Consider the following 25,462-nt stretch of genomic DNA (forward strand, 5'->3'; position numbering starts at 1 on the left):
CTATATGCATCCGAAGAAGTGGGCTGTAGTCCACGAAAGCTTATGCTCTAATAAATTTGTTAGTCTCTAAGGTGCCACAAGTACTCCCGTTCTTCTTTTTGCAAACATGATGTAAGCGGGGGAATGGTCCCGCTATTGTGAGGAACTTTCCTGGCTTAGACAGTACCCCAGTGAAGTGGGCTAGCAAAAGGATCTGAGTCCTCGCTCCCACTCCCTTTATCCAGAGGCCTGTCTGACCTCAAGGGCTTCCCTTCCACTCTCCTGTGTGCCAGAGTCCTTGTAACCCCAACAAGGCTGGGCCCAGGATTCCTGGGGGGCTCAACCTTGTCATGATCACTTAAGGCCCGGGCAGGGGTGTCCCTACTCCAGGGTGCTCTCTCTGCACTGGATGCTTCCCTGACCCACTGATCATTACATACAGTTCCAAGCAAATACAATTTATTAAACAGCAACCAATTTAAAAAAAATAAGAAAAAAATGGGAAGGGTTAAAGGAAAACTCGTCACCCTGCTCTGTGGCATGGGGACATCCCAACCAGCGTCTCTGGATGTCAGGGCAGTTCACAGTCTGTTCCTCACAAGTCCCAGACCCCTTCTCAGGCCCTGGCTGTGCTGCAGGGATGCTGCGGGTTGGACGCTTGCTCTGGCGGTGGCCACAAGCCCTCAGGTTCTAGGTGGCAGGACCCTTCTTCCCAGCGTCCTCCCCACCCCATCGGGTTTATGATCCCCCTCCACCTCTGGCCTGCAGGGCCCCTTGGCTGGGGGCATCTCCCTGCACTGGGCCCACTGCACGGGGTCTCCTCTCACTCTCCCCAGTTGCTCACTGCACCCGGCTCCGGACAGCTCCAGCCTCAGCTCTGGTGGCTGCAGCTCTGCTCCCAGCACAGGTCTGCTCTCTGGGCTGCTTCTGTGACTCCGCTCCCAGCTCTGACCTGCTTCCTGGGCTGCTTTTCTGGCCCCTGTGGCTGACCCGGCTCTGCTCCCCAGCCCAGCTCGGGCCCCTGCTCTCTCCTTAGCTCAGCCCCACTCTGTCTGACCCAGGCAATCCCAGCTCACAGGGAGGACAGGACCCCCTGGCATCCTGACTCCCTGATGTGCCTGTCTGCCCTGTCAATCAGGCTGACCTGGAGCATTGGCCTCTCCCCATTGTTCCTGGGGACTGTCAGTCTCAGGGTCCTGATTTCCCATCGACCCTTCCCCTTTCTTTTGGTACTGGGAGCTAGCCAACCAAACACCCCCACTGAGTGTTAGTAAGGGGACAACAGTCCCTTTACAATGAGCACCTGACTCAGACCCCTAGGCACAAGTATTCAGATTTGTGACCACAATTCAGTTGCAGCTGCAAATTGTGCCCACAATTGAGTTGCAGACGGAAAATGCAAATGTAAAAATATAGGCTGCCATTTTGAATATGTGGCCTAACATGGGGCATTGAGGAGAGAACCTCTTTAAGAAACCCCCTAGCCCCAATTCCAGCCTCCAAGTCCAGTTAAGGTATAAACATGGGAGCTCTTAGGTGCCTAGCTACCACACCCAGATTTGGATGTCAGAAAATATCATGACTGGTCCTGCTTTGAGCAGGGGGTTGGACTAGATGACCTCCTGAGGTCCCTTCCAACCCTGACATTCTATGATTTTATGAGGAAGTTAGCCAGGATACACCTACTGTTTCGGAATATACCACTAGATCTTTAATCTTCATTTGTATAGTCCCCCAGACACAGGCAGAAAAGATTTCAGTTTAATGTGAACAGAACCCTCAACTGTGGTGACATCTGTTAATAAATCAGCCATATCAACTATAGAGGCTGAACATACATTCTTTGCACAGCCAGAACGGCTGCTGATATCAGCTCATTTTATAAGTCCAAAAAGAGGTAGCTGGGGAGCCCTTAAAATACAGATCAGATTTATAGAGCTGGTCAACAAATGCTAATTATTTTCACAGGAAATGTTTTTCAAATAATTTCCTTTTTAATTTTCCACCCAAAAAAAATCAATCTTTTGATGCAACCTTTAAACCAACACCCCCGATGTTTTCTGTGTTCAAAAACTGGGGGGGAAAAGGGTTTTGCTAAGTATTTTCAGTTTTTAAAAACCAAAACTTTTTCCTGAAACCAGAGCAAAGCTTTTTTTCACTTTTTGGCTCTGTTTTGTTTTCACTGAGAAACTAGAAAGTTTCAACCAAACTGAAAGCTTTCTGAAAGAATGTTGACCAGCTCTAAAGGTGCAAATGATCCTAGAGATACTCTCTGCGATTTAGGTGCAAAGGTGATTTAAAAGTTCAAGATCACGGCTATCCTCCCTGGAAAGAGAAATATTTTACAACAACCATCCTGAAGGAAAGTTATAATTGAAATGCTATTGTGATATACCAGCGGTTTAACAAGTAACAATGCATAGCCATCCTGAGTGACTTGGAACGTGTGCAGTCTATGCACATCCACCATGAGAGGGAGGAATTTGAGGTGCAGTGAGCAAATCTATTTCTTCTGTACCTACAGTTTTTGGAAAAGTTGAACATCTGGATAGACAAAATGAGGATCAGTTTTTCCCTCCACACCAACAACAGGAGAATGAATCAGCTGTAAGTACTGGAGCTACCACTTTTCTGCTTATTAAAGCCAAGTTGAATTAGTGCAGAATTATTTGTGGGGGGTTGGTTAAAATATATTATGTGGCCATGAAATCTAAAAAGAAACTGCAAAAATTTATTTTCAATTTCACAAAGCCCTGAGTTACCCTGAGCTTTGATACTCAGTCATTTCAAAGTTTTACATTGTATTGGTGCCTTTTCCCATTTGGGATCCCATTTGAACATCAGTGTCATCCCTCTGCTAGGTGGTAGCAGATGTCCAGGGACTTGCAGGCCAGCTTCCCAGTGGAGCAGAAATCAGTGGCATGGGGTCTGAGTAGAGTCTAAGGCTACGTCTACACTATGAGCTAGGGGTGTGATGCCCAACTCACGTAAACATACTTGTGCTAGCACAAGTATAAATAATAGCTTAGCCATGCCAAGTACAAACCCGTCTGAACTACAGAGGTACGCTTCCCGTGCTACCGCGGCTACACTACTATTTACATGCACGAGGTGGGAATCATACCCCTAGCTCAGTGGTCCCCAACCTTTTCCAGGTGGTGGGCACCGAACGACGAGCCACCGAGGACCGTGGCCGGCGGACAAGCATCTGCCAAAATTCTGCTGGGCAGCGGCAACATCAAGAGGCGTCGCCACCGAAATGCCACCGAAAATCAGCGGCATCTCTTGATGCTGCTTTTCGGTGGCATTTCGGCAGATGCTTGTCCGCTGGCCAGTACATGGGTGCACATAGATGCCCCCGCAGGCGACATGGCACCCGCAGGCACCGCATTGGGGACCACTGCCCTAGCTCATAGTGTAAACGTAGCCAAAGTGTAATATACACATCACTCCTGAAATGAGATGGTCAAACAGCATGTAGGGCAATCCCTTCCTCCAGAATCTCAGCCCAGCACCAATGTCTGGTCCCCGGCAAGCAACTCTGTCTCAAAGATTGACTCCAGTCACAGAGAGCAAACTCTCTTGCTGCTCACACAGCTCCCCCTCTCCTGAAGATGCCTATAAACCTAACCTTGCATAACCTGAAACTAACACAAAATGTCTTCCCATAAGCCAAAACTTGCTCACACGCTAAGAAAAAGAATTTGCATGATGTTATATGTCAGCACCCCCTGATGATTCCTGCCATCATAATATTTTAAAATAAATAAAAAAAAACTTATCAGTGGCTTTGAAAACAAAACAGCTTGCCATTTGAGAACTGTAATAACATTCTCTCCTTTCCTGAAGAAGGATCTGAAGGGCAACATGGCTCCTGAAACCAAAATCACTGAAGAGAAAAGCACTAAAAATCAGAACAGAGGGACAACAGGTGTGAAATGCGTCAGCAGAGCTGTCTCCTATATCAGGGGAGGAACAAACATGTCTGGAGGTGGGTCTAAAGGTAAAGCAATTACCAGTCACAACTATTGACTAAACAGTGTGGCCAGTTGTTTGACTACACTTGTGGTTCATTCACTAGTAGTATTTCTAGTATGGCTTTACAAGTTACCAATCTCTTTACACATCACTGAACTTTAAGTTTAACCCACATGTTGTGCCAGGTTGGAACCTGTCTATACTTTCCCATCCCTCATTTGAATGCTACATTCCAAGTGTTGATGAGCCATAACAGGGCTCCCTAACTGTGCTTGGTACAAAGTATTCATGAATCTTTACTTTGACAAGTTTTCTATTTTCTAATGCCAAAGCTGACTTCAGCTTTGCAAAGTTCTGTGGGATGTTTGACATGGGTGAACAGAATTTGTGGGAAGAGCATAATGCATTTAATTAATGTAACCTTGCAATACCCATATATGTAATGTATATTATATTAATACCATCCACATAATATCTATTAATGTGTATATTACATCGAACATGGCTTGATCATACATGTAGCATGCTCTTAATAAGGGGAGATATGTTGGTGCAAGTCTCTAGGGGAAGCACCAGCAGTCTTTGCATTCTAGGATTGAGACTTGCAGGGGGGGAATAACTTGCAACACCCTTTTCTGCCTTCAGCGGTAGCCACCTCCACCAGCCAGTGTGTCTATGGGACAGAGTCATGGCTGCACCTACTCCCTGTCCAGTTACTCCCAAGGAGAAGCATCTGGAGCACCATGCGCTTTGGGCAGCCCTCGTGGGCTATGAAAGGCGTGGGAGAGGACAATCTTTACCCCTTCCTATAGCCCTACACCGTCACATTAGCCAGAGGCACAATCTAGAGTTACACCCACACTAAGGTCCTTTCCTGCTGCTCTTGCTCAAGTTAAGTAGTCCTGTTAGCATCTGCAGTTTGACTTGCATATTTTCATACTCCTCAGCCTGAATAAAGATAGTATTATGGGGTCCTAAGTGGCCCAAACTGCCAACAATCAAGCACGCAGTTTAAGTGGGCAAGAGCACTCATGCAACTGCATGCCTAGTTGGTGTTGCCATGTCTGTGACTGCTCCCCTTAAAACACAGGTTTGTCCATTTGTGCAGGCAGGTAACTGATTTGCACACACACACACACACACACACACACACACACTCATGGTAATTGAGCATGGTAGCCTCCCATATCATAGCCCAGAGAGGTAGACCCTCCATGATTCTTACATAGCTTCTGAGCATCTGTGACAGTCACTGCACGTATGCCTGGGTTGGCTCATTGGGTCTTACATGCCTCTAGCACCTGAGGGCAAGTCTACACTACAAAATTCAGTTGACCTAAGTTACGTCGACATACTGCCACTGCAGTAGTTGAATTGGTTTTACGTGTGCACATCCTCATCAGGAGAACCTTGCACTGATTTAACTGCCAGTGTGAGGCATTGTGGAAGAGTTTCTGAAAGGCAGCAACAGCCAATGTAAGCAACGCAATGTCTACACTGACACTGCATCAACCTAACTACATCGACTTAAGCTCTGTGCCGCTCATGGAGGTGGCGTTATTAAGTCAGTGTAGTGGGCAAGCCACATCGATGGCAGCAACATTTTAGTGTAGATGCCTACAGAGTTAGGTCAACGTATGCTGCCTTTGGTCGACCTAGCTCTGTAGTGTAGACCAGGCCTGATGCATTTCCTTCCTCCTTTCATTGCAAAAGGGTTTTGCTTTTTTTCATTATGTTTTCCTAGAGACTTGTTTTAACTTTACCTAAATTCCAGTGTGTAAACGAATGAGTAAGATTCTCACCACCATCTGCTATGCAACTTTGTGGGCATCATAAAATAAGCCAGTTTGTACAAGTATATCCCAGTGTGCTTTATAATAGGGAACTCTGCCAACTACACTCTGGAGCAGTTAGCTTTTCCCATGCCAGATCTAACAGTTGTCCTAGAATGTGATAAATCAGAGATGGCTTTTCCAGTCTGGCTGATACATTGTCCCAGTTCTACAATAATTGCTTAGGGCATTTTGAGAAAAGCAGATCCCAGGATTGTTTGCGTCATTTACATAGCTTATAAGCTTTTTGGGGGTAGGGATCGTCTTTTCATTGACTTTGTTGTCACTGAAGACTTAACCCGTAGATGTGTGTACAGCACCTAGAATAGCGTGGCCCCAATCCTGACTCGACACCTAGATGCTAAGAGGGCCAGAGAAAATGCCTTTCAGTGAGGGACTTGAAAAGAGCCATCTGTTCAGCTTATCAAAAAAGAATGAGAGACGACTTGCTGACAGTGTCCTTCATAGGGAGAAAATACTGTGCTCTTAAGGGCTCTTTCAACTAACAGTGAAGGGCAAAACAAGAACCAAAAGCTGGAAGCAGAAGCCAGACAAATTCAAATTAGAAATGAGATGCAGGTTTTTAACAGTGAGGGTGATCAGCCATTGGAACAACTTGCCAAGGGAAATGACGGCCTCTCCATCTCTTGATGTCTTTAAGTCAACAATGGATATCTTTCTGGAAGATGCTTTAGTGAAACACATTGTTGAACTCAGTACAGGGGGGTAACTGGATGAAATCTAAAGGCCTGTGAAAGGATGTCAGACTAGATGCTCTAATGCACTGGTTCTCAACCTTTCCAGACTACCGTACCCCTTTCAGGAGTCTGATTTGTCTTGCGTACCCCCAAGTTTCACCTCACTTATAAACGACTTGCTTACAAAATCAGACATAAAAGTGTCCCAGCACACTATTACTGAAAAATTGCTTCCTTTCTCATTTTTACCATGTAATCATAAAAATTAATCAATTGGAATATAAATATTGTACTTACATTTCAGCATATAGCATATAGACCAGTATAAACAAGCCATTGTCTGTATGAAATTTTAGTTTGTACTGACTTCGCTAGCTTGTTGTAAAACTAGGCAAATATCTAGATGAGTTGATGTACCCCCTGGAAGATCTCTGTGTACCCCCCGGGGGTACACATACTCCTGGTTGAGAACCACTGCTCTAATGGTCACTTCTGGCCTTAAACTTTCTGAATCTATGCTACTGCGATACAAATAAAATAAGAATATCCCTTTGCCTCTTCATTCTGATGAACTTTCCTCTTTCAGATAAACCTCTAGTATTTCAGTTTATTGACTGGGTCTTGCGGGGGACGTCCCAGGTGATGTGTGTCAATAACCCACTCAGTGGGTGTCTCATGATTGCTGGATTCCTGGTCCAGAATCCCTGGTGGGCGCTCACAGGCTGTTTAGGAACATCTGTCTCAACGTTAGCAGCACTTATTCTGAGTCAGGACAGGTATGTTTATCTCTGGGGGTTGTTCCTGGTGCTGACCAAAGTCACATTTGAACTATGTATCAGAGGGGTAGCCATGTTCTAGAATAAAGAATAGATATGGACTAAAATGCAAATCACAGAGCCAAATACTTCTACTCTTTGATTTCCAATTTGAACTCTGCAGAGCTATCTGGTAAAAAATGACACTTCTTTAAAAAAATGGTTATTTGCGTTGTTGTTTCACACCACTGATTCTAAAAATAGAAATAACTTTAGAAATCTGATTTATTCTTTGCTGTTTATGCTGTTGGTTTCCTTTTTACAGTCTCAGCTTGGAACATTCCAGCTGGACTATAATTCCTACTGCATTAGGGAACCCAGTTACCACCAGTTTCCATTGGCATTTTTTAATTTATTTTTATGGAAACACTTAGGTAGGTCTTGGGTTTTGTTGCTGTAGATATTCCCAGTTAGAAAGGCCTCCAAACATAGACAATTACAAGCTAGCCTTAGGTAGATCAAGGTTTTGCTACAAGCCTCGGCTGTTTACTTGTCAGAGTCACCACATTGATCATTGCTTTCCACTTCTTCGGACACAGAACTTCCATAAATTACCTTACAGCTCACATACTCTTTCACGGGGGCTTGAAGGGATGTTGTTATCTGGACAGTGTTATTAGGGTCTTTTAATACATTTTCAAGTGAACATAAAGACTCATCTGTCTCCCACAGATCAGCCATAGAAACAGGACTCCATGGCTATAATGGGACCTTATTGGGATTACTCATAGCTGTGTTTTCTGACAAAGGAGACTATTATTGGTGGCTTCTACTGCCTGTAGTTGTTACATCCATGGCATGGTAAGTTGCTCTTTGTTTTGTTTTTAATGTGCAATCCTAAATATTTTCTATTCTTAGTTTGACTTTTTTACTTTTACTGACCCATGAGTTATCTACTGTAGCTTACTTACATTTTTAACTAATACAACTTGAAACAAAACTGTATTTACAGCTGGGCAAATAAAGCTAAAAATTTCTGGTAATGCTTGTTCACTTTTTGAAACTTCAGCCATGTTTGCGCTCTTTTTCAGTTCACTTTCTTCAGAGGTCAACGTGAGAGGCAATAAGACTCTTCTTAGGTCCACCCACAATCTAAGCTCTACCCACTTAAGATGTCAAAATATGACGCCACTCACAGTAGCTTGTGAAGATGTTCAATATATGATCATGTGTCCTCTGTGGGGTTCCACTAGGTATTGGGGGTTCAGGACTGCCCTTAGTAGAGCTTGGGTGCCGCACTGGATTTCTCGACTGAGTGGTGCATAGATGCCACATCCAGTAGATTTTATAGATCTTCATAATATGGTCATCCCCTTCATTCCTTGAGAGGATTGTTCAACAGTGAATAGTTGGGTAGGTGACATTGAAATTATTACCATTAGACTTCTTGGTCTTATATTAATGAAATATAACTGAGCGAGGATCCAGCCATTAGCTGCCCCCAAACCATGCATCTGAATGACCCAGAAGTAGGGGCAAGTTCTGGATCTGAACTTTACAGCTCGTGCCCATCTCTCTTTGTTTGCACAAGCTTACATTTGTGGGTTGAATGCTATTCCTGATGAAGTCAATGACAAAACTCCCATTGACTTCAGCAGAAGCAAGATCATCCCCGTATGCTTTTAGAAAATGAATGGACATTGTACCTAGTTAATTTGGAGATAAGGGCCAGATTCTTGAAGGTATTTAGGTACCTGCATCCCATTGGGAGTTAGATGCCTAAATATATTTAAGAATCTGTGCCAAAGTACCATACTTTCTGCTGCTTTGCTTATGGCTAGAGGCTGACCTGATTGGTGTAAGTGACCACCTGCAATACCAGTCACTTATAAGGACAGGGAAGGCTGTTTCTGTTCACTCTAGTCATTATAAACCCTAAAGGTAAAAGGAGGACACAGAAAACAACCCATAGGTAACAGATGCCATCACAAGAGATGGACAGATAAATCTACGAAGAGGTTGTTCTCCTTTTGGGTTCAGCCAGTTTCAGGTGAAGATGTTTACCACCGCCCTCACTGGTATGTAGAATTTACTAGTGCTGTCTGAAAGATCTTGTTGTTGTTCTCTTTTCAGCCCCATTCTTTCCAGTGCTTTAGGCTCAGTCTTTAGTAAATGGGACCTTCCTGTTCTCACCTTGCCTTTCAATATTGCCGTGTCTCTTTACTTGGCTGCCACTGGACACTACAACCTCTTCTTCCCTACGACGCTCATTCAGCCTGTAACATCAGTGCCCCACATCACCTGGTCTGAAATCGAAGTGCCACTGGTAAGGTCCACTAAAGGCAGAATCATGCCACTCCATTGCACATAGTCTCTGGGAAAGAAGGGTATTAAATACTGCATAATCCCAAAACATGGAGCACAGAACTACATAAGGGAACTGGAATGGGTTTGGCTGGTGCCAGGGAAGGTGCCAAACTGATGGCAAAGCAAACTGATGTCTAATATTTATCTACAGAACAAGTGTATAGTGTGGTCAGTGTGGCAAACCTCTTTGTTACGGTGCCACAGCACTGAATCGCTTCCAAAATTGGAACAAAACCAGAAAACATTGAAATTCCCTATGAAAGGGCATTTAAAAAAATCCATTTATAATGTAACCTAAAATAAAATTTAAAACAAAAAGTCATTTCAAAACAAAAATTAAAACATTCCATTCCAATAAAGGGAAAGTTTCAATCTTATCAGAATACTTGTTCCCCCCACCGACTCCCAATGTTTTCCAAAATGATATTTCATTGAAATTGACACATTCCTAGGGGAAATTTTCATTTTGGCAGAACAGCATTTTCCAACAGAAAATTTACTCTCAGAAGATTTCCAACTAGCTCTAATAAAATATGCTACATCCCCTGTGGTTGCAACCCTGTCATTAACTGTGGCATGTCATTTTTTTGTAATTGATTTTGCAGTTGCTAAAATCCATTCTGGTGGGAATCGGTCAGGTGTTTGGTTGTGACAATCCCTGGACTGGTGGCATTTTTCTGCTCGCTGTCTTTGTAGCATCACCACTCATCTGCTTATACGCTGCAGTTGGATCAGCAGTGGGCATGCTGGCAGGTATGATATACACTTTTCCCTTAGATGCTCTGCTCAGCTGGTGTAAACAGACACCATTCCATGGATCTAAGTGAAGCTATGCCAGTTTGCCCCACTGAGTGCCTGGTCCTACACCTTTAGAACTGTTGTTGTTTTAAGTCATCCTATAAATCTACCAGCTTGATTCTCTACCTGGTCTGACCATTTGCAATACTCATAGAATATCAGGGTTGGAAGGGATTTCAGGAGGTATTCTAGTCCAACCCCCTGCTCAGAGCAGGACCAATCCCCAGACAGATCTTTGCCCCAGGTCCCTAAATGACCCTCTCAAGGATTGAACTCACAACCCTGGGTTTAGCAAGCCAGTGCTCAAACCACTGAGCTATCCCTGCCCCCCTCAACTCTACTAGTAAAGAACAAAAAATATATCATGCTCTACAACGCCTCTAAACACAAGTGCTGATGTGATGACTATCATTTTGGCTGGCACCAGTATTGAGCTGGGGGCCTTGGGAGCAGAAAAACATGAGTTACTGAGTTTGGAGACGTGAAGTGTCAAGCTGCGTAGCTGATGTGTGTAACTGTAGAGATTACAGAGACCCAGGATGCAATGGTTGGTCAGACCGTCTTTATTTCCTGTTTACACAGAATCTTACCTTCTTACCATATGACCCTCAGTAGCCACCCTGAATTGCAGCTCTAAACATTAACAATGAACAGGGCAGTGATGGACTTGGCTCTTCTGTGGACCCGTTGTAGGCAGGGACACGTAACACACATAACACTGGGGCAGGGAACAAGGGCTTGGGAAACGGAGACCCAGTTCAGTAAACAGCCTGTGTTTTCCAGGTACAGATGAGCTGGGATCACTGAAATGCAGCCACTTCTGGGGTGGGGCAGCAGATAGCAGCAATGTTCAGAGTTCATATGCCTGGAGTAAGAGGCATATGAACTCTGTGATTGGGCAGGTAGATAATAACATGACGTGAATGGGGAGCCTGTGTCCTAATGCAGCCACGGGTGGATTTTAGGGGAGGGGACAGAATGGAATAACTGAAGGCGAAAGTGCTGAGGGATCTTTCATGACAACGTGGGACCAGTGAGTTGGTTATTTCTGATAGGCAACTCAGCACTTGCTGCAGCACAGCAGCCTGCTGGGGCATCGGGGTCAGCACTGACTGAGGGGAGAGCGCCTCCTACTGAGCCCCCATCCCACTCTCTGCAGCACAGGCCCAACCACTGGGACCCCACTCTGCTCCCTTCGGCACAGCATCCCCTACTACCAAGCTGAGGCACTAAGGTAGCACTGGCTGTGACAGGCAGTGCTCTACCCTACTCTCTGAAGCCTCTGCAGGCTTTCTGACGCCTTCTTTCTAAATCCTGCACATGCCAGAACCTGCTTAGCTTGTGAGATCCACGCCAGGGGAGTGCCTGCCTCTGACAGCATGTGGTTGGTTGGGTTGGCTTATAGTCATTATTGCCAACTCTGAGCATAATTTGTTGCTTCCAGATGATGGATTTGGAATTGCCCTAAGGGGCGTCATCAAAGGCACTTGGCAATAGGGATTCTGTTATTTCTACTTGCCTAAGCTCACAAACAAATTAAGTACTTAGGTCATCTTACTCCTAAAGATTCACCATAGACTTCTGGTGTAGCAGCGGGGTGGAGAGGAAGGACAGGCTTTGGGGTTGGGTTTGAGGGACACTGGCTGAGCTGTGTGTAGGAGGGGGAGCCCAAGGCTGGGATAGCAGGGGGCTGTGGGTCAGGATTGAGGGGCACTGGCAGAGCTACGTGGGCAAGTGGCACTGAGGACAGGAATAACGGGGGGCTGTATGTCAGGGGTGAGGAGCATCGTCGGTGCTGGGTGTGTTGGGGGAAGGCCAGAACTGCAGCAGCACCCCTAGTTCCAGCAGAGCTGGTTGGAGGAGAGCTAAGGGCTGGAATACAGGGGAGGATGTGATCAAGGTTGAGGTGCATCAGCAGAGGGGAAGCCCAGGGCTGGAATAGCAGGGGGTTGCAGGTTGGGATTGAACTGGTGTCAGGTGCTTTTTTGCTTGGGGTACTTTATTTATCCCCATTCTGTCTATTCTCCTGTTGATCCGGACAAGGGGGGGTCACTTTCCCTGCATGAGTCCCCTCTGGGAAAGTTCAGCTCGGGGAGATCCCCAAGCCAGGACTGAATCTGTCGCTTCCCAAACACTCTTCAAGCCGGGAAGCTGTTGTCTCTCTGCACAGAACAATGCTCAGTCCCCCGGCCCAGCATCTGCCTGTATCCCAGTGGAGCCAAGCATGGCTTGGGATCTGCTTCTCGCAGCCTCTGCCCTGCTTTGCCTTGTGCTGGGCCAGGGGGAAGTCTTGTGGAAGGGTGACACAGCTTGTGCCATGCAGAGACTCTGGGGCAGCTTTGACATCAGCTGGCTTGAACCCTAGGGGCTGCAGAGAGATTCTGTTGCAGTTTCTATCCCACAGGGCTGAGCTGGCTGCAGGGGGCACTAGGGAAAAAGCTGTGTACAGATGTCTCCCCCCACCACATTCATCTCTCTGCCTACCTTCCTTGGTACTCCTGCACTGCACACTAAACCTGGGCTTTGACTGAGGTTTGAGCCCACACATCCCTTCTCTGTCCACACACAAATCAGTCTGACTCGGGTCAGCAAGGACGCTGGATCCTGGTCCTAGGATCCTGCTAGGGGGACAGGTCAGAGCCCAACTCTGACTTGAGTCCAAGCTCTGTTATTTTGCAGAGTGGACACAACTCAAGCCATGGACCGGAGTCAGAAGGTCCGTGTAAAGCACAGCTATGAGACCCAGGTCTACAATGTGGTGTATATGCTTCAAAACTGGATTGGTAACATGGATTCCGCAAGCCTGGGTCCCACAGAGACAGCTTACAATGCAGTAAGGACATAGATTCATAGATTCTAGGACTAGAAGGGACCTCGAGAGGTCATGGAGTCCAGTCCCCTGCCCTCATGGCAGGACCAAATACTGTCTAGACCATCCCTGATAGACATTTATCTAACCTACTTTTAAATATCTCCAGAGATGGAGATTCCACAGCATCCCTAGGCAGTTTATTCCAGCGTTTAACCACCCTGACAGTTAGGAACTTTTTCCTAATGCCCAACCTAAACCTCCCTTGCTGCAATTTAAGCCCATTGCTTCTCGTTCTATCCTTAGAGGCTAAGATGAACAAGTTTTCTCCCTCCTCCTTATGACACCCTTTTAGATACCTGAAAACTGCTATCATGTCCCCTCTCAGTCTTCTCTTTTCCAAACTAAAGAAACCTAATTATTTCAGCCTTCTTTCATAAGTCATATTCTCTAGACCTTTTATCATTCTTGTTGCTCTTCTCTGGACCCTCTCCAATTTCTCCACATCTTTTTTGAAATGCGGTGCCCAGAACTGGACACAATACTCCAGTTGAGGCCTAATCAGCGCAGAGTAGAGCGGAAGAATGACTTCTCGTGTCTTGCTCACAACACACCTGTTAATACATCCCAGAATCATGTTTGCTTTTTTTGTAACAGCATCACACTGTTGACTCATATTTAGCTTGCGGTCCACTATAACCTGTAGATCCCTTTCTGCCATACTCCTTCCTAGACAGTCTCTTCCCATTCTCTATGTGTGAAACTGATTGTTCCTTCCCAAGTGGAGCACTTTGCATTTGTCTTTATTAAACTTCATCCTGTTTACCTCAGACCATTTCTCCAATTTGTCCAGATCATTTTAAATTATGACCCTATCCTCCAAAACAGTTTCAGTCCCTCCCAGTTTGGTATCATCTGCAAACTTAATAAGCGTACTTTCTATGCCAAGATCTAAGTCCTTGATGAAGATATTGAACAGAGCCAGTCCCAAAACAGACCCCTGTGGAACCCCACTTGTTATACCTTTCCACCAGGATTGGGAACCATTAATAACTACTCTCTGAGTACGGTTATCCATACCTTCTATGTCCTTTCCAAATCCCACCCCACAGTGGGTCCTTAAATACCACTGGCTGTGCATTCCAGTGTGCATTCTGTGTATTCCAATGTGAGTCCAAGACACACACACACACACCCTTATATGTCCTGATTTACATACACACACCCAGGGTCATCAGCAGGGAGCAGAACCTGGGGACCTTCAGCACCACAACAGAGACCTCTGTCACTTGAATTAAAGAGAGACATCTGTTAGCGAGCAGCAGTGGTAGGGCTGTTATCTGATGAGGAGCAGTCACTGGGAGGGGGGCTGAGTGTGTCCATGCTCATGTGCACAAACACGCTAGAGGGGTAGAGAATTCTGTGTGTTTGTAATAATCATCCCAGCCACTAGAGGGGTGTGGGTGTGAGGGTGGGTGTGTGCAATGCACATCCTAGCTGCTAGAGGGCTCTGTGTGCCTATAATGCCCAATCCTAGTGCTGACATCTTCACCCTAATCCCAGTACTGACATGCCAGCCCTAACAATGACTCCCTCGCCCATCCCCAACCCTAACCCCACCCTCTAGTGCTAGTGCCCGAACTAGGGTTGCCAGGCGTCCAATTTTCAACAGAACACCCAGTCGAAAAGGGACGCTCCCCAGCCCGGTGAAAATGAGCAAGTGAGGGTGGAGGACCATGAGTGACAGAGGGAGGAGGGAAGATGGAGTGAGCAGGGCGGGATCTTGGAGAAGGGGCGGGGCAAGGGTGTTCGGTTAGGAAGTTGGCAACCCTAGCCCACACCCTGTCGCAGAACTCTGACCCCATTACTCCCATGCTGATGCCTGGACATTAATGCTAGCTTTCTCAGCCTAAGGGTGCCTCTCCATTGCAGCTAGGGTGTGCACGGCATCTTCAGGAGCCGTACTCATGCTGTTACACCTATAAGGTTTCAACACAACAGTTATACTTTTATACTTCATCACACACACATCAAAACACATTCCCCTCTGATCTTCTCGCTGAGCTGACTTCTCAGTCTTACTCATGTGGCCATGGTACTGTCGGGTGTGTCGCCTGGCCTCTTCGAGATTGAGAAAAAATGCACCAGCTTGGTTCTTTCAAACACTTCAGAACCCTGCCAGCAAACAAAGTCTGGGGATCCCCACAGCTAGCAGCATTCCAGCCCTTGGGTCAATTGCAGACTGCTCCTCTTGGGGTATGTCCACACTGCGATTAAAAACAGCGGGCCCATGTCAGCTGACTTGGGCTCGGGCTAAGGGGCTGCTTAATTGCAGTGTAGATGTTCGACTCAGGCCCTCAGACCCCATGAGTTGCCCTGCCCTGCTCTGTGCACAAGTGCAGATACAGTATCTAGCTAAGAGCCATGTTCCCTCCCCATTGCTTCTCTCCCTTTCTTTGTGCCAAAGCCAAATGTGGCAGTATAAAGCATGTGTGTTACATCAACACCAGTGACCATTAGTTTAATAAATGGTTAATTGAACCATCAAGAGATGCACACACCTGAACTGAGTAACTGTGATCTTCATGCTCTAACCCTTGTTTTTCCTCCCATCCCATCCTTATTGTTTGTTACCTCTTGTCATTGTGGCATGTCTAAAAGTCAGGCCCCAATGTTGCAAAAACATTTGCTAGTGCACACACTTATACCAGCATGGAAGCCCACTGACTACACGATCTGACTTAGGGCTTGGCTCACCCTTATCTTATAATTTGCATAGATGATGACTCCTGAGCTTCCCAGATCAAATATCTCCCTCTGCTCACAGCCTTTTACACTCACTTTGCCCTGGGGCAAATCACCAGCCTGTTACTACAGTTCTGTATAAAAGATAGGCATATATATAGGCATACATGGTAGATAGTTAATGTAAAAAGTGCCATCTACCAGCATGGAAGATTAGGTAACATTGCTCATCAATTTGTAGGTTCGATAAAGCCGTTGTTGTTGCGCACTGTGAAAGGGTTCCCACGTGCAAGAGGCATGGGGATGCTCGGGTCTTTGATGATCAGAAAACCTGTGATCAGCAGAAATGCTTCCTTGGAACGAAGGCGAAAATTACGAACATCAGCCACAACTCTCCCTTTCCCCTACCCAATGGTAATAAAACAATTAACAATTGGTTTTAAAAATCCTCCTGCAGAGTTTGCAACCCATATATTGCAACATTCTATGCTATTGTATTCTGTGTAGGTTCTTATGCCACCCTCACCTCCAGGGCCGGCTCCAGGATTTTGGCCGCCCCAAGCAACCAAAAAAAAAAGCCGCGATCACGATCTGCGGCGGCAATTCGGCGGAAGGTCCTTTGCTCTGGGTGGGAGTGAGGGACTGTCCGCCAAATTGCCACCGAATAGCTGGACCTGCCGCCCCTCTCCGGAGTGGCCGCCCCAAGCACCTGCTTGCCAAGCTAGTGCCTGGTGCCGGCCCTGCTCACCATTGTAGTATCTGCACACCTTCCAGTAGTGCATTAAGTGACATGGCTAATATCTTGCATATGATTCAGCTCTCCCCACCTCCCTCCCTCCTGGGCTGGGGAGAATTGTGTGTGAAGTGCAGTTTGGTTTTGTAAATGTCCACACTGCTGTATGTTGGTGTTAGAGAAGGCTGGTCAAAGAACGACACCTTTGGATTTTAAGCTGGTGATGTCGGAGATGGAATTCATGATCGTCCTTAGCTCCTATGCTCATATTTAAGAAGCAGAAAGTGAAACTGATCATCCATCTATTTTAATTACCTAAGCAACGTGTAGTGCAAAGACATGCAGCAGAAAGGGTGGCAGGCCATTAGAAGTTTGAATGCTTTGAATGTCAGCACTAGTAACAAAGAGAAAGAAACCAGTTCGGTTAATAATGAGTGATTTTTTTTTTTAACGCGAGTTTCCCTTGATGTGTCTTCCTTCCTTTACAGGCTTGACTGCTGCAGCGCCCTTTGCTGAGATCTATTCTGGCTTTTGGGGCTACAACAGCGTCCTCTCCTGCATTGCAATAGGAGGCATGTTCTACGCTCCCACATGGCAGACCCACTTGCTAGCAGTTGCCTGCGGTATGCCTGCTACCATCCTTCATTTTAAATGCACCTAGTGCTTGTGAAAGATGCTAAATGTGTGACTAGAGTGACAGTCCTGATTTTTGGGTCTTTTTCTTATATAGGCGCCTATTACCCCTCACCCCCACCCCCGTCCCGATTTTTCACATTTGTTGTCTGGTCACCCTGGGTGTGACCCCAGAGAATGATTGATTAGCTAGGGCTAAAATATGCCATTTGGGCACCAGCCCATGTTTTTCAGGGGGAGGGCAGATCCACACGCTGAAAAGAGACCTCAGGGAGAGACCATGGCTCAGGGAAGTTCAATCTCATCCCAAGACGCCCACTGCACAGGGTGCGTTTGCACAGCAGCCTGTTCCCACAGCCATGCCCAGCATGCTCCATGGGTAGTACTGGTCAGAAAATAGGGGGTTTTCCTCAGAAAATGTTGACTTTTCAGTGAAATATCAAATAAATATATATTGGCCGAAAACTGAAATATTTTAATTCAAAATGGCACCACCATGCCCCATGGGAATTGTAGTTTAGTTGCCTCATGCTCTCATGCTCCTCTATGGAGAGGACTACATGTCCTGGACTACATGTCCCATGAGGCACCACTTTCTCCCATGTTGGTGAGGAGAGAAGGTGCATCATAGGGGTCATGACACTTCATGGAAGACATAGTCACCGAGAGAGGAGAATGGGCGCAAAAGGCACCCACACTATGGCTTCCATTAGGCACAGCAGCACCAATTTGAAAACATTTCCATTTTCAGTGAAAACTGTAAACTTATCTGATTTTAGGCATTCAATTTTTCGACGAAGTGTCGAAATTTCCCGTACACAAAAAAATCAATTGAGTCAAAAACCCAAATTTCTTTTGGAAAACACTTTCAAGAGGAAATTTTCAATCAGCCTTATCTATAGGGGGTATAGAGAGAAGGGGCAGATCTATAGGCCTACCTCCCCATCCCATTTGGGAGAAATTCATACACAGACCAGTTTTTCATTCTGTAAACTCCCTTTCATGCTCACACACAGCATGGCAGGATGCAAGGTATGCACAGGAATGTGTCCTCCATCAGCAATGAATAGAAGTTACGGGCACGATGCAGGAATCACTGGGTGACACTCTATGGCCTGTTATGTAGGAAGTCAGACTAGATGAACATAATGGTCCCTTCTGGCCTTAGGCTATGTCTACACTACAGCCTATGTTGGCAAAACTTATGTCACTCAGGGGTGCGAATATTCAACCCCCTGAGCCACATAAGTGACAGCGACATAAGCACTCGTGGGCACAGCACTATGTTGCCAGGAGAGTTTCTCTTGCCAATATAGTTTCTGCCACTTCCGGAGGTGGGTATTTTTAAGCCAACGGGAGAGCTCTTTCCCATCGGCATAGAGCATCCTCACCAGACGCGCTGCAGCGGCGCCACTGTATTGGGTACAGCTGGGTTTCTGCAGCCTTGTACGTATAGACAAACCCTTAAAATCTATGAATACCAAACATTTGTGCCCGGCATTGATCCATCGAAAAAACAAAGATGTGTGTCTGTGTATCTATAAGGAGGTGCAATCAGGGGATCTGGGATTGTGGTGTAATTTTTGCCAGCTGTCTAATGCTGCAAGCAAACACGTTTTAACCTGAAGTTTCCTTTGTTCTTTTCACAGCCTTCTTTGGTGCCTATCTGGGAGCAGCACTTGCTAATTCCCTCTCTGTGGTAGGTATTTTTTTTAGTGTTATTTTCTAATTTTCAGTTCCCAGGACTGTTCTGAGGCTGCCAGCAAGTATGAGATAGGACACTAGAGAGGCAAGGTCGGTGAGGTAATATCTTTTATTGAAATAACTTCTGTTGGTGAGAGACAAGCTTTTGAGCTACACAGAGCTCTTCTTCAGGTCTGGGAAAGGTACTCAGGGCAGGTCTACACTTAAACACTGCATCGGCACAGATACAACACTTTAATGAAGGCCCTCTAAGCCAACGGGAGAGAGCTTCTCCCACTGGCTTAGTTAATCCTCCTCCACGGAAGGTAGTAGCTATGTCAAGAGAAGGTGTTCTCCCGCCGACATAGCACTGTCTACACTGGCACATAGGTTGGTATAACAGTGTCATTCAGGGGCTTGGATTATTCACACCCCGGAGCAACATAGGTATACCGAAGTAATTTTGTAGTGTAGACAGGTCCGGCTCCAGGTTTTCTGCTGCCCCAAGCGGCAAAAAAAAAAAAAAAGCCGATCGGCGGCACTTCGGCTGCAGCTCAAAGAGGAAGAGAGGGACTGAGGGACCCACCGCCGAAGACCCGGCCGTGCCACCCCAATAGCGGACGGAGTGTTGCTCCTTTGTATTGGATGCCCCAAGCACCTGCTTCCTTAGCTGGTGCCTGGAGCCGGCCCTGAGTGTAGACCAGGGCTCAGAGTATCACCGCTAAATACAAGTTCAAATAGACAGTTTAGCATAAGTAGTTATCGCATATTCTAAGGGTCCATTCAAGGTGAAGTGGCCTGTTAGCACTCCTGAAGTCATAGGACAAAATGGGGGGTTAGTGAGTTAGATTGTTGTAATAAGCCATAAATCCAGTTTGATACAACGTGGGAACACGAGTCTATTAGGAACTGGATGAGACAGCCAACTCATTTCACATTGGACACTGAGCAGCCATTTGGTCACCAGCAGCCTAAGGCTCTGTAGCCATTCATACAACCTGTATGCTACAGTCTGTGTGCACGTGCGCACACACACACACACACGCACGCACACACTTCTCCCTCCCTACCTATTTAACAACGGGCTTGTTTTGAAGCTCCATGGTTCTTTGCTTTGCATCTATCTAAGGTTGAAGAATTAAGAAAATAGAACAGTCAAAATTGTGAGTGGAATGATCAAGATTCTTTTTCTTCCAGTTTGGATTACCAGCCTGCACCTGGCCTTTCTGCTTCTCTGCATTTCTGTTCCTGCTACTAACTACAGACAACTCTGCCATCTACAAGCTGCCACTCTGCAAAGTCACTTACCCAGAAGCCAACCGTGTCTATTACCTGGCAGTGGAAAGAAACAGGAAGGCAACAGTGATGACAAAACAGCCGTCTAACATGGCTTCCTAATGCAGTTGCACAGCTCTGCTCCAAATATGTGAACTAAATCCTCCTTGGGACATTTCTAAACAAACAATACTGCATTTTGTTTTCTGAAGATGATGGTTTTCTTTTGTGTATCATGAAATGGATGTAATTATAATGGATTTCATTTTAGAATTAAGCTGTCTTGCTTAAAGCCTTTACACACTCATTTCCTATAACACAGAGAGCGGTAAGAATGGCTGAGTTATTGGAATGCTGATTAACTGCTGACCCAGAACATTAGGTCTGCGTCATGCATGGAGATAGGTGAAGGAGGTGATGCTGGACGGATCTGTACTAGGTTGAGATTAGCTTTTGTGGGTGCAAGCATTTGGGCATAGAAATGGCTGAAATAGCCCAAGATGGTGTAAATCTTACTAGACTAACCATTCTCATGAAGCTTTCTGAGGTAGAGCAGTAAAATAGAAAATCTTCCCTAGAACCAAAAGGACGGGGACAGCTATATAAGGGGGATGATGCTGTATGATTGAATATGACCATTTATATTATTGATATTGCCACTATTATACAGTTGCAACAAATCTTGTACAAAGTATGTCATGTAAGGTGTCAATGGCAGGGGCGGCTCTATGTATTTTGATGCCCCAAGCCCGGCAGTCAGGCGACTTTCGGTGGCGCGCCTGCGGGCGGTCCGCTGGTAACGTGGATTCAGCAGCATGCCTGCGGGAGGTCCATCGGTCCCGTGCCGCCGAAGCCACGGAACCGGCGGACCTCCCCCAGGCAGGCTGCCGAAGGCAGCCTGACTGCCGCCCCAGGCCCGCGCTTGGTACGCTGGTGCCTGGAGCCGCCCCTGGTCAATGGAAATGTTATGATTTGCTAAGTCTGAATACCCTGTTTATATGCATGTATCATCTTTGTATTTGAAGTTATGAACATTGGCTATATACCGACATTATACACATGTGTTGTATTCCCGGTAAAATTTACATTAAGGCTAGACAGCTATGTATTGAGGGCCCATCAAGAACACTTAGCTCTCATTCCACCCAGATAGCTCTTCCTGTGGATACCTCAGACTCCAAGGGCCAATGGCCATCCCTTGTGAGTCTTCAAGCCATGTAAGGACATGTGATATGCTCATGTGACCTTGGACTCCATCTTGGGCCAGTAACTTTCCACAAACAAAGGCCGTGAGCTTTGTTTGAGACAGTAAATTTCCAGATACATGGCAGAAGATACAAAAGACCCCTGAGATATCTCCATTTTGCCTCTTTTCCTGTCCTGATTCTATGGATGTACAACAAAAAGGAGCATTTTGAACTATGGACTCAGGACCTTCTAATCTTTTGGAAGTTACCAGAGGGGCTTTACAAGCCTGCTACAAACCTGATATAAGGACTTTGCAATTATTTGTATGTATATGATCTATTAACCATTACTAACTCTCTTCTTTTTTTCTTTTTTTATTAAACCTTTAGTTTTTAGTTACTAAAGGATTGGCATCAGCGTGATTACCGGGTAAGATCTGAGTTATATATTGACCTGGCCAAATGGCTGATCTCTTGGGATTAGAGCATAGGCACCGACTCTGTGGGCGGTCCAGGGCTCAAGCACCCACGGGAAAAAAAAATGGTGGGTGCTCAGCACCCACCAGGCATGGCTGCTCAGTGGTGCCACTGATCAGCTGTTTGGCAGGGATGCCTATCAGCTGTTCCACGGGGCCACTGATCAGCTGTTTGGCAGATGCGCTCTGGGGAGGGTGGAGAGCAGTGGGTGGGGGGCAACAGGAGGAAGGAGCAGAGTGGGGGCGGGGCTCACGATGGAGTGGAGGTTGAACACCCATGGAAAAAAATAAAAGTCAGCATCTATGGATTAGGACTATATATTTGATTAAATTTGTTTTCAGTAACCACTCATCATAGAGTCCAGTGTCTGGCTGGTGAGTCAAGAGCTGGAATACCTAAGGAGACTGCATTTTTGGCTTCTTGTTAACCAGTATGGTGAGACAGATGTTTACTTTTGTTACTGGCTTGGTATAATCTAATGTTAGAATAATCACCAATTTGGGGTGAGTCTGCCCTATTTCTCAGCAGTTTGTCCTGAATTTGGCATCCTCAGCTGTAATCCACTGAGGCTCTGTGATGGGGAGGCGTTGAATTCACAATTCAGAGTTACTTGGGTTGGTGTTTCTGGTTCGGTCTCATTCTTAAGTAAAAAAACCCAGCTCCAGATTAAACACATGGTTCCACTTTGTAGCCCAGTGGGCCATCTTACCTGTATTATATTCATTGCTTTGTTATTCTGCTTTATTATATTTAGTAGCAATGCAAGGAACCTACAGGCTTTTATCCTGTAAGATTTGGTTTTAGCAGATAGTGTGAGGTTTGAGGCCTATAACCTTTGGAATAGATGAAATTAAGTAACTCATGAGTTATAGGGAACGGAAAGTAGCATGCAAGAGGGGGAATTTTGTCCAGAATACCAACATCAGCCACGCACAGAACATAGCTGATACCAGCTTCTGGAAGGTTCCGGACAGAACGTTCGACCGCAAAGGTGCCATGTCCACAAATTGACATGTATGCTAATAGGGTAACATCATACATATACTAACCTATAGAAAACTCACACCTTAAGGGGAGGAAATACAAATAAGGACCTCTATTGAATATACATTGGACATGGTAACGTCAGCATAACCTACTATAAAAAGTAACATCCCAGGGGTACCAAGGAGAGAGATGTAGACCTTGGGAGGGGCCAGAATAATGACCACCAGGGAAGATGAGGACAGTGACAGTGATAAAAAAGATAATGGTTAACATTCCAGGGTGTAAGTATCGCCATCCAGATGTACTTTCTGTATTATCTCTATCCGCTTTGTTAAGTTTAAGTGTGTGTATAACTTTGCTAATAAATCATTTATCTTTATAAAGAGTTCCTATAATGTAAGTATCAGAGGGGTAGCCATGTTAGTCTGGATCTGTAAAAAGCAACAAAGAGTCCTGTGGCACCTTATAGACTAAGAGATGTATTGGAGCATAAGCTTTCATGGGTGAATACCGACTTCGTCAGATGCATGATGCGTCTGACGAAGTGGGTATTCACCCACGAAAGCTTATGCTCCAATACATCTCTTAGTCTATAAGGTGCCACAGGACTTTTTGTTGCTTTTTATAATGTAAGTGTTGCACCTGTGCATATCGGGATTCCCAAATTATATGTTAATTTAACAATAATCTAACTGGGCCTAATCTTGGGACAACACCCAGTTAATCCTCAAATTACAATTGTATACACCCAACTTTGTATACACCCAATTATATACACCCAATTTTGGGTCAGGCTACAGATGGCACCCCAGATGGGGCTTTTGGTGTTTCCACTCTGTTTGGGGATGTTTGAATCTGGTGTTTTTGTTCTGGCTCATCTAGAGCTACGAGTGACTGGGATAATGGGCATCCTGAAGATTCTGACTAGAGCAAAGGAGAATGACGTTAACAAACACTGGCTCCTGAGTCTAGCATTCCTGAAATGAAGACATGCCTGATCTGAGGACCTAGTCACATTGGTTGAGCTGGTCTTCAGTCACAGACAGCCAAAAAAGGAATGTGAAGAACAGGGGTTTTAAGGCATTTGAGGGAAAACAGAATCATACCCAAGCCCCAGGCATTCCTGCCACATGGCTTTTACCTCATGCAGTAGAGGCTGGTGCACTAAGCTCCAGAGGTCCAAAGTTTGATCCTGCCTGCCGCCGACTGGGGTCTGTCGGTGTTACAAACACACACACAGCGGAAGAATACAATGAATACTGGAAAGGGAAATATTTATTTACAGAGGGATGAATGGAGAAAAACAACGGGGGGGGAGATGGGGTGGTTGGTAAAACAGGGTTACATTCAACACAAGGCCCCACAGACCCGGAGGCACCACAGTCTAAAAAGGCAGATACCAAGCAATGCGTCTGCACTCAGAGTTCAGGAGTCCTCCATAAAGTCCCAGTCCAGTAGTGTGTCTTGGGTGCTCCTGGTCGTCTTCAGCACCAGGAATCTTTCCCCAACAAACCCCTCCATTGCCCTCTTCTACTGTTCTCTGCAAAGCCACACATGACAACCTTCCCACTTAGCTAGCTACAGCCTCCCTCTTTATTCCCAGTGCAAAGTCACAAGCCCCAGTACTCATGGCCCCATACAGCTCTGGGCAGCAGTGATAGTGGGTCCAGCTCTGGTTTATCATTCTTGGGTGATTCCTCCCTGGCATGGTGCTCCTCCTGGCTCCAGTCCTGGGGTGATCCTGTCGGCCACTATGTCCCTCCCAGGTAGGGTTTCCACCTTTGAAATGCAAAAATACCCAGCACGCCCGCCCTCCTCAAGGCAAGTCCGAGGCAACCCGAACCACAAGGCAACTCCTCAACCCCCACCTTCAACAGCCACTTATAGTATCTAGAGAGAGAGTACATATAGATAAGATTGACCACATCAATGATAACTCACCAGGGTATGTTTTATCAGCACATTTTCCCATCTAGGCTTTGTAGTCTGGTTTGTTTAACCAGTTGTGACTGAATGGGCTGTTTCTGATGCAAGCTTTTTTTCCAGGGGTCTAGTAGGATCACTGGCACCATAGCACTGCTCTCCCATTATTTAATATGCCTTGCACGTCTCCTCACACTCACATGGCCCTCTCTCAACACACGCAGTGCTCTTGCCTGTTGTTGGGCAGCCAGCTGCTGTATTTTCAACCGTTTTGATCTGTTATCACTTAAACTGTGGAAGTGGGAACACGGCAGCATCTTTAGCTGGACACAGAAACTTTTAACATTAGCTATTTCAGTGTATTGTGATAATAACGCAAATCCTTACACCCACATTAAAAAAAAACCCCGCAGAGTAAATCATTTTCCTTGCAACTGCAAATCCATAATAAAACCAGCTACACACACACACACACTCTCTCTCTCTCGAACAAGCAGCACTTCCTCCCCTCATGATTTAAAGGGGGAAACCCCCAAAGGGTTACAGAAACAGTCCTCCATGGGGAAATCCTGTCACCATTGCTGAAGCAGGTGTTCTTTGCTT

General features: G+C 45.9%; 1 protein-coding gene across 6 annotated transcripts in view; it reads left to right on the plus strand.

The window, feature by feature from the left end:
* The window catches only part of SLC14A2 (solute carrier family 14 member 2), a 44,033-nt gene extending 23,241 nt beyond the window's left edge, over positions 1-20,792 (plus strand). For 2 of the 6 annotated variants that reach the window (XM_034774726.1, XM_034774731.1), the window contains 9 exons: positions 2,504-2,586; positions 3,829-3,982; positions 7,074-7,263; positions 7,975-8,103; positions 9,376-9,568; positions 10,215-10,362; positions 17,183-17,317; positions 18,977-19,026; positions 20,208-20,781. In XM_034774726.1, the coding sequence (XP_034630617.1) occupies positions 2,504-2,586; positions 3,829-3,982; positions 7,074-7,263; positions 7,975-8,103; positions 9,376-9,568; positions 10,215-10,362; positions 17,183-17,317; positions 18,977-19,026; positions 20,208-20,408 (1,283 nt within the window). In that variant the 3' untranslated portion in view covers positions 20,409-20,781. Of the gene's footprint in view, positions 1-2,503; positions 2,587-3,828; positions 3,983-7,073; positions 7,264-7,974; positions 8,104-9,375; positions 9,569-10,214; positions 10,363-17,182; positions 17,318-18,976; positions 19,027-20,207 lie in introns of all 6 variants that reach the window. The other 4 variants (XM_034774733.1, XM_034774732.1, XM_034774728.1 and 1 more) reach the window with 3 other exon arrangements.
* Positions 20,793-25,462: the final 4,670 nt, after the last annotated feature.

The sequence above is a fragment of the Trachemys scripta genome, chromosome 6 (genome assembly GCF_013100865.1).
Source record: "Trachemys scripta elegans isolate TJP31775 chromosome 6, CAS_Tse_1.0, whole genome shotgun sequence".
Lineage (NCBI taxonomy): Eukaryota > Metazoa > Chordata > Testudines > Emydidae > Trachemys > Trachemys scripta.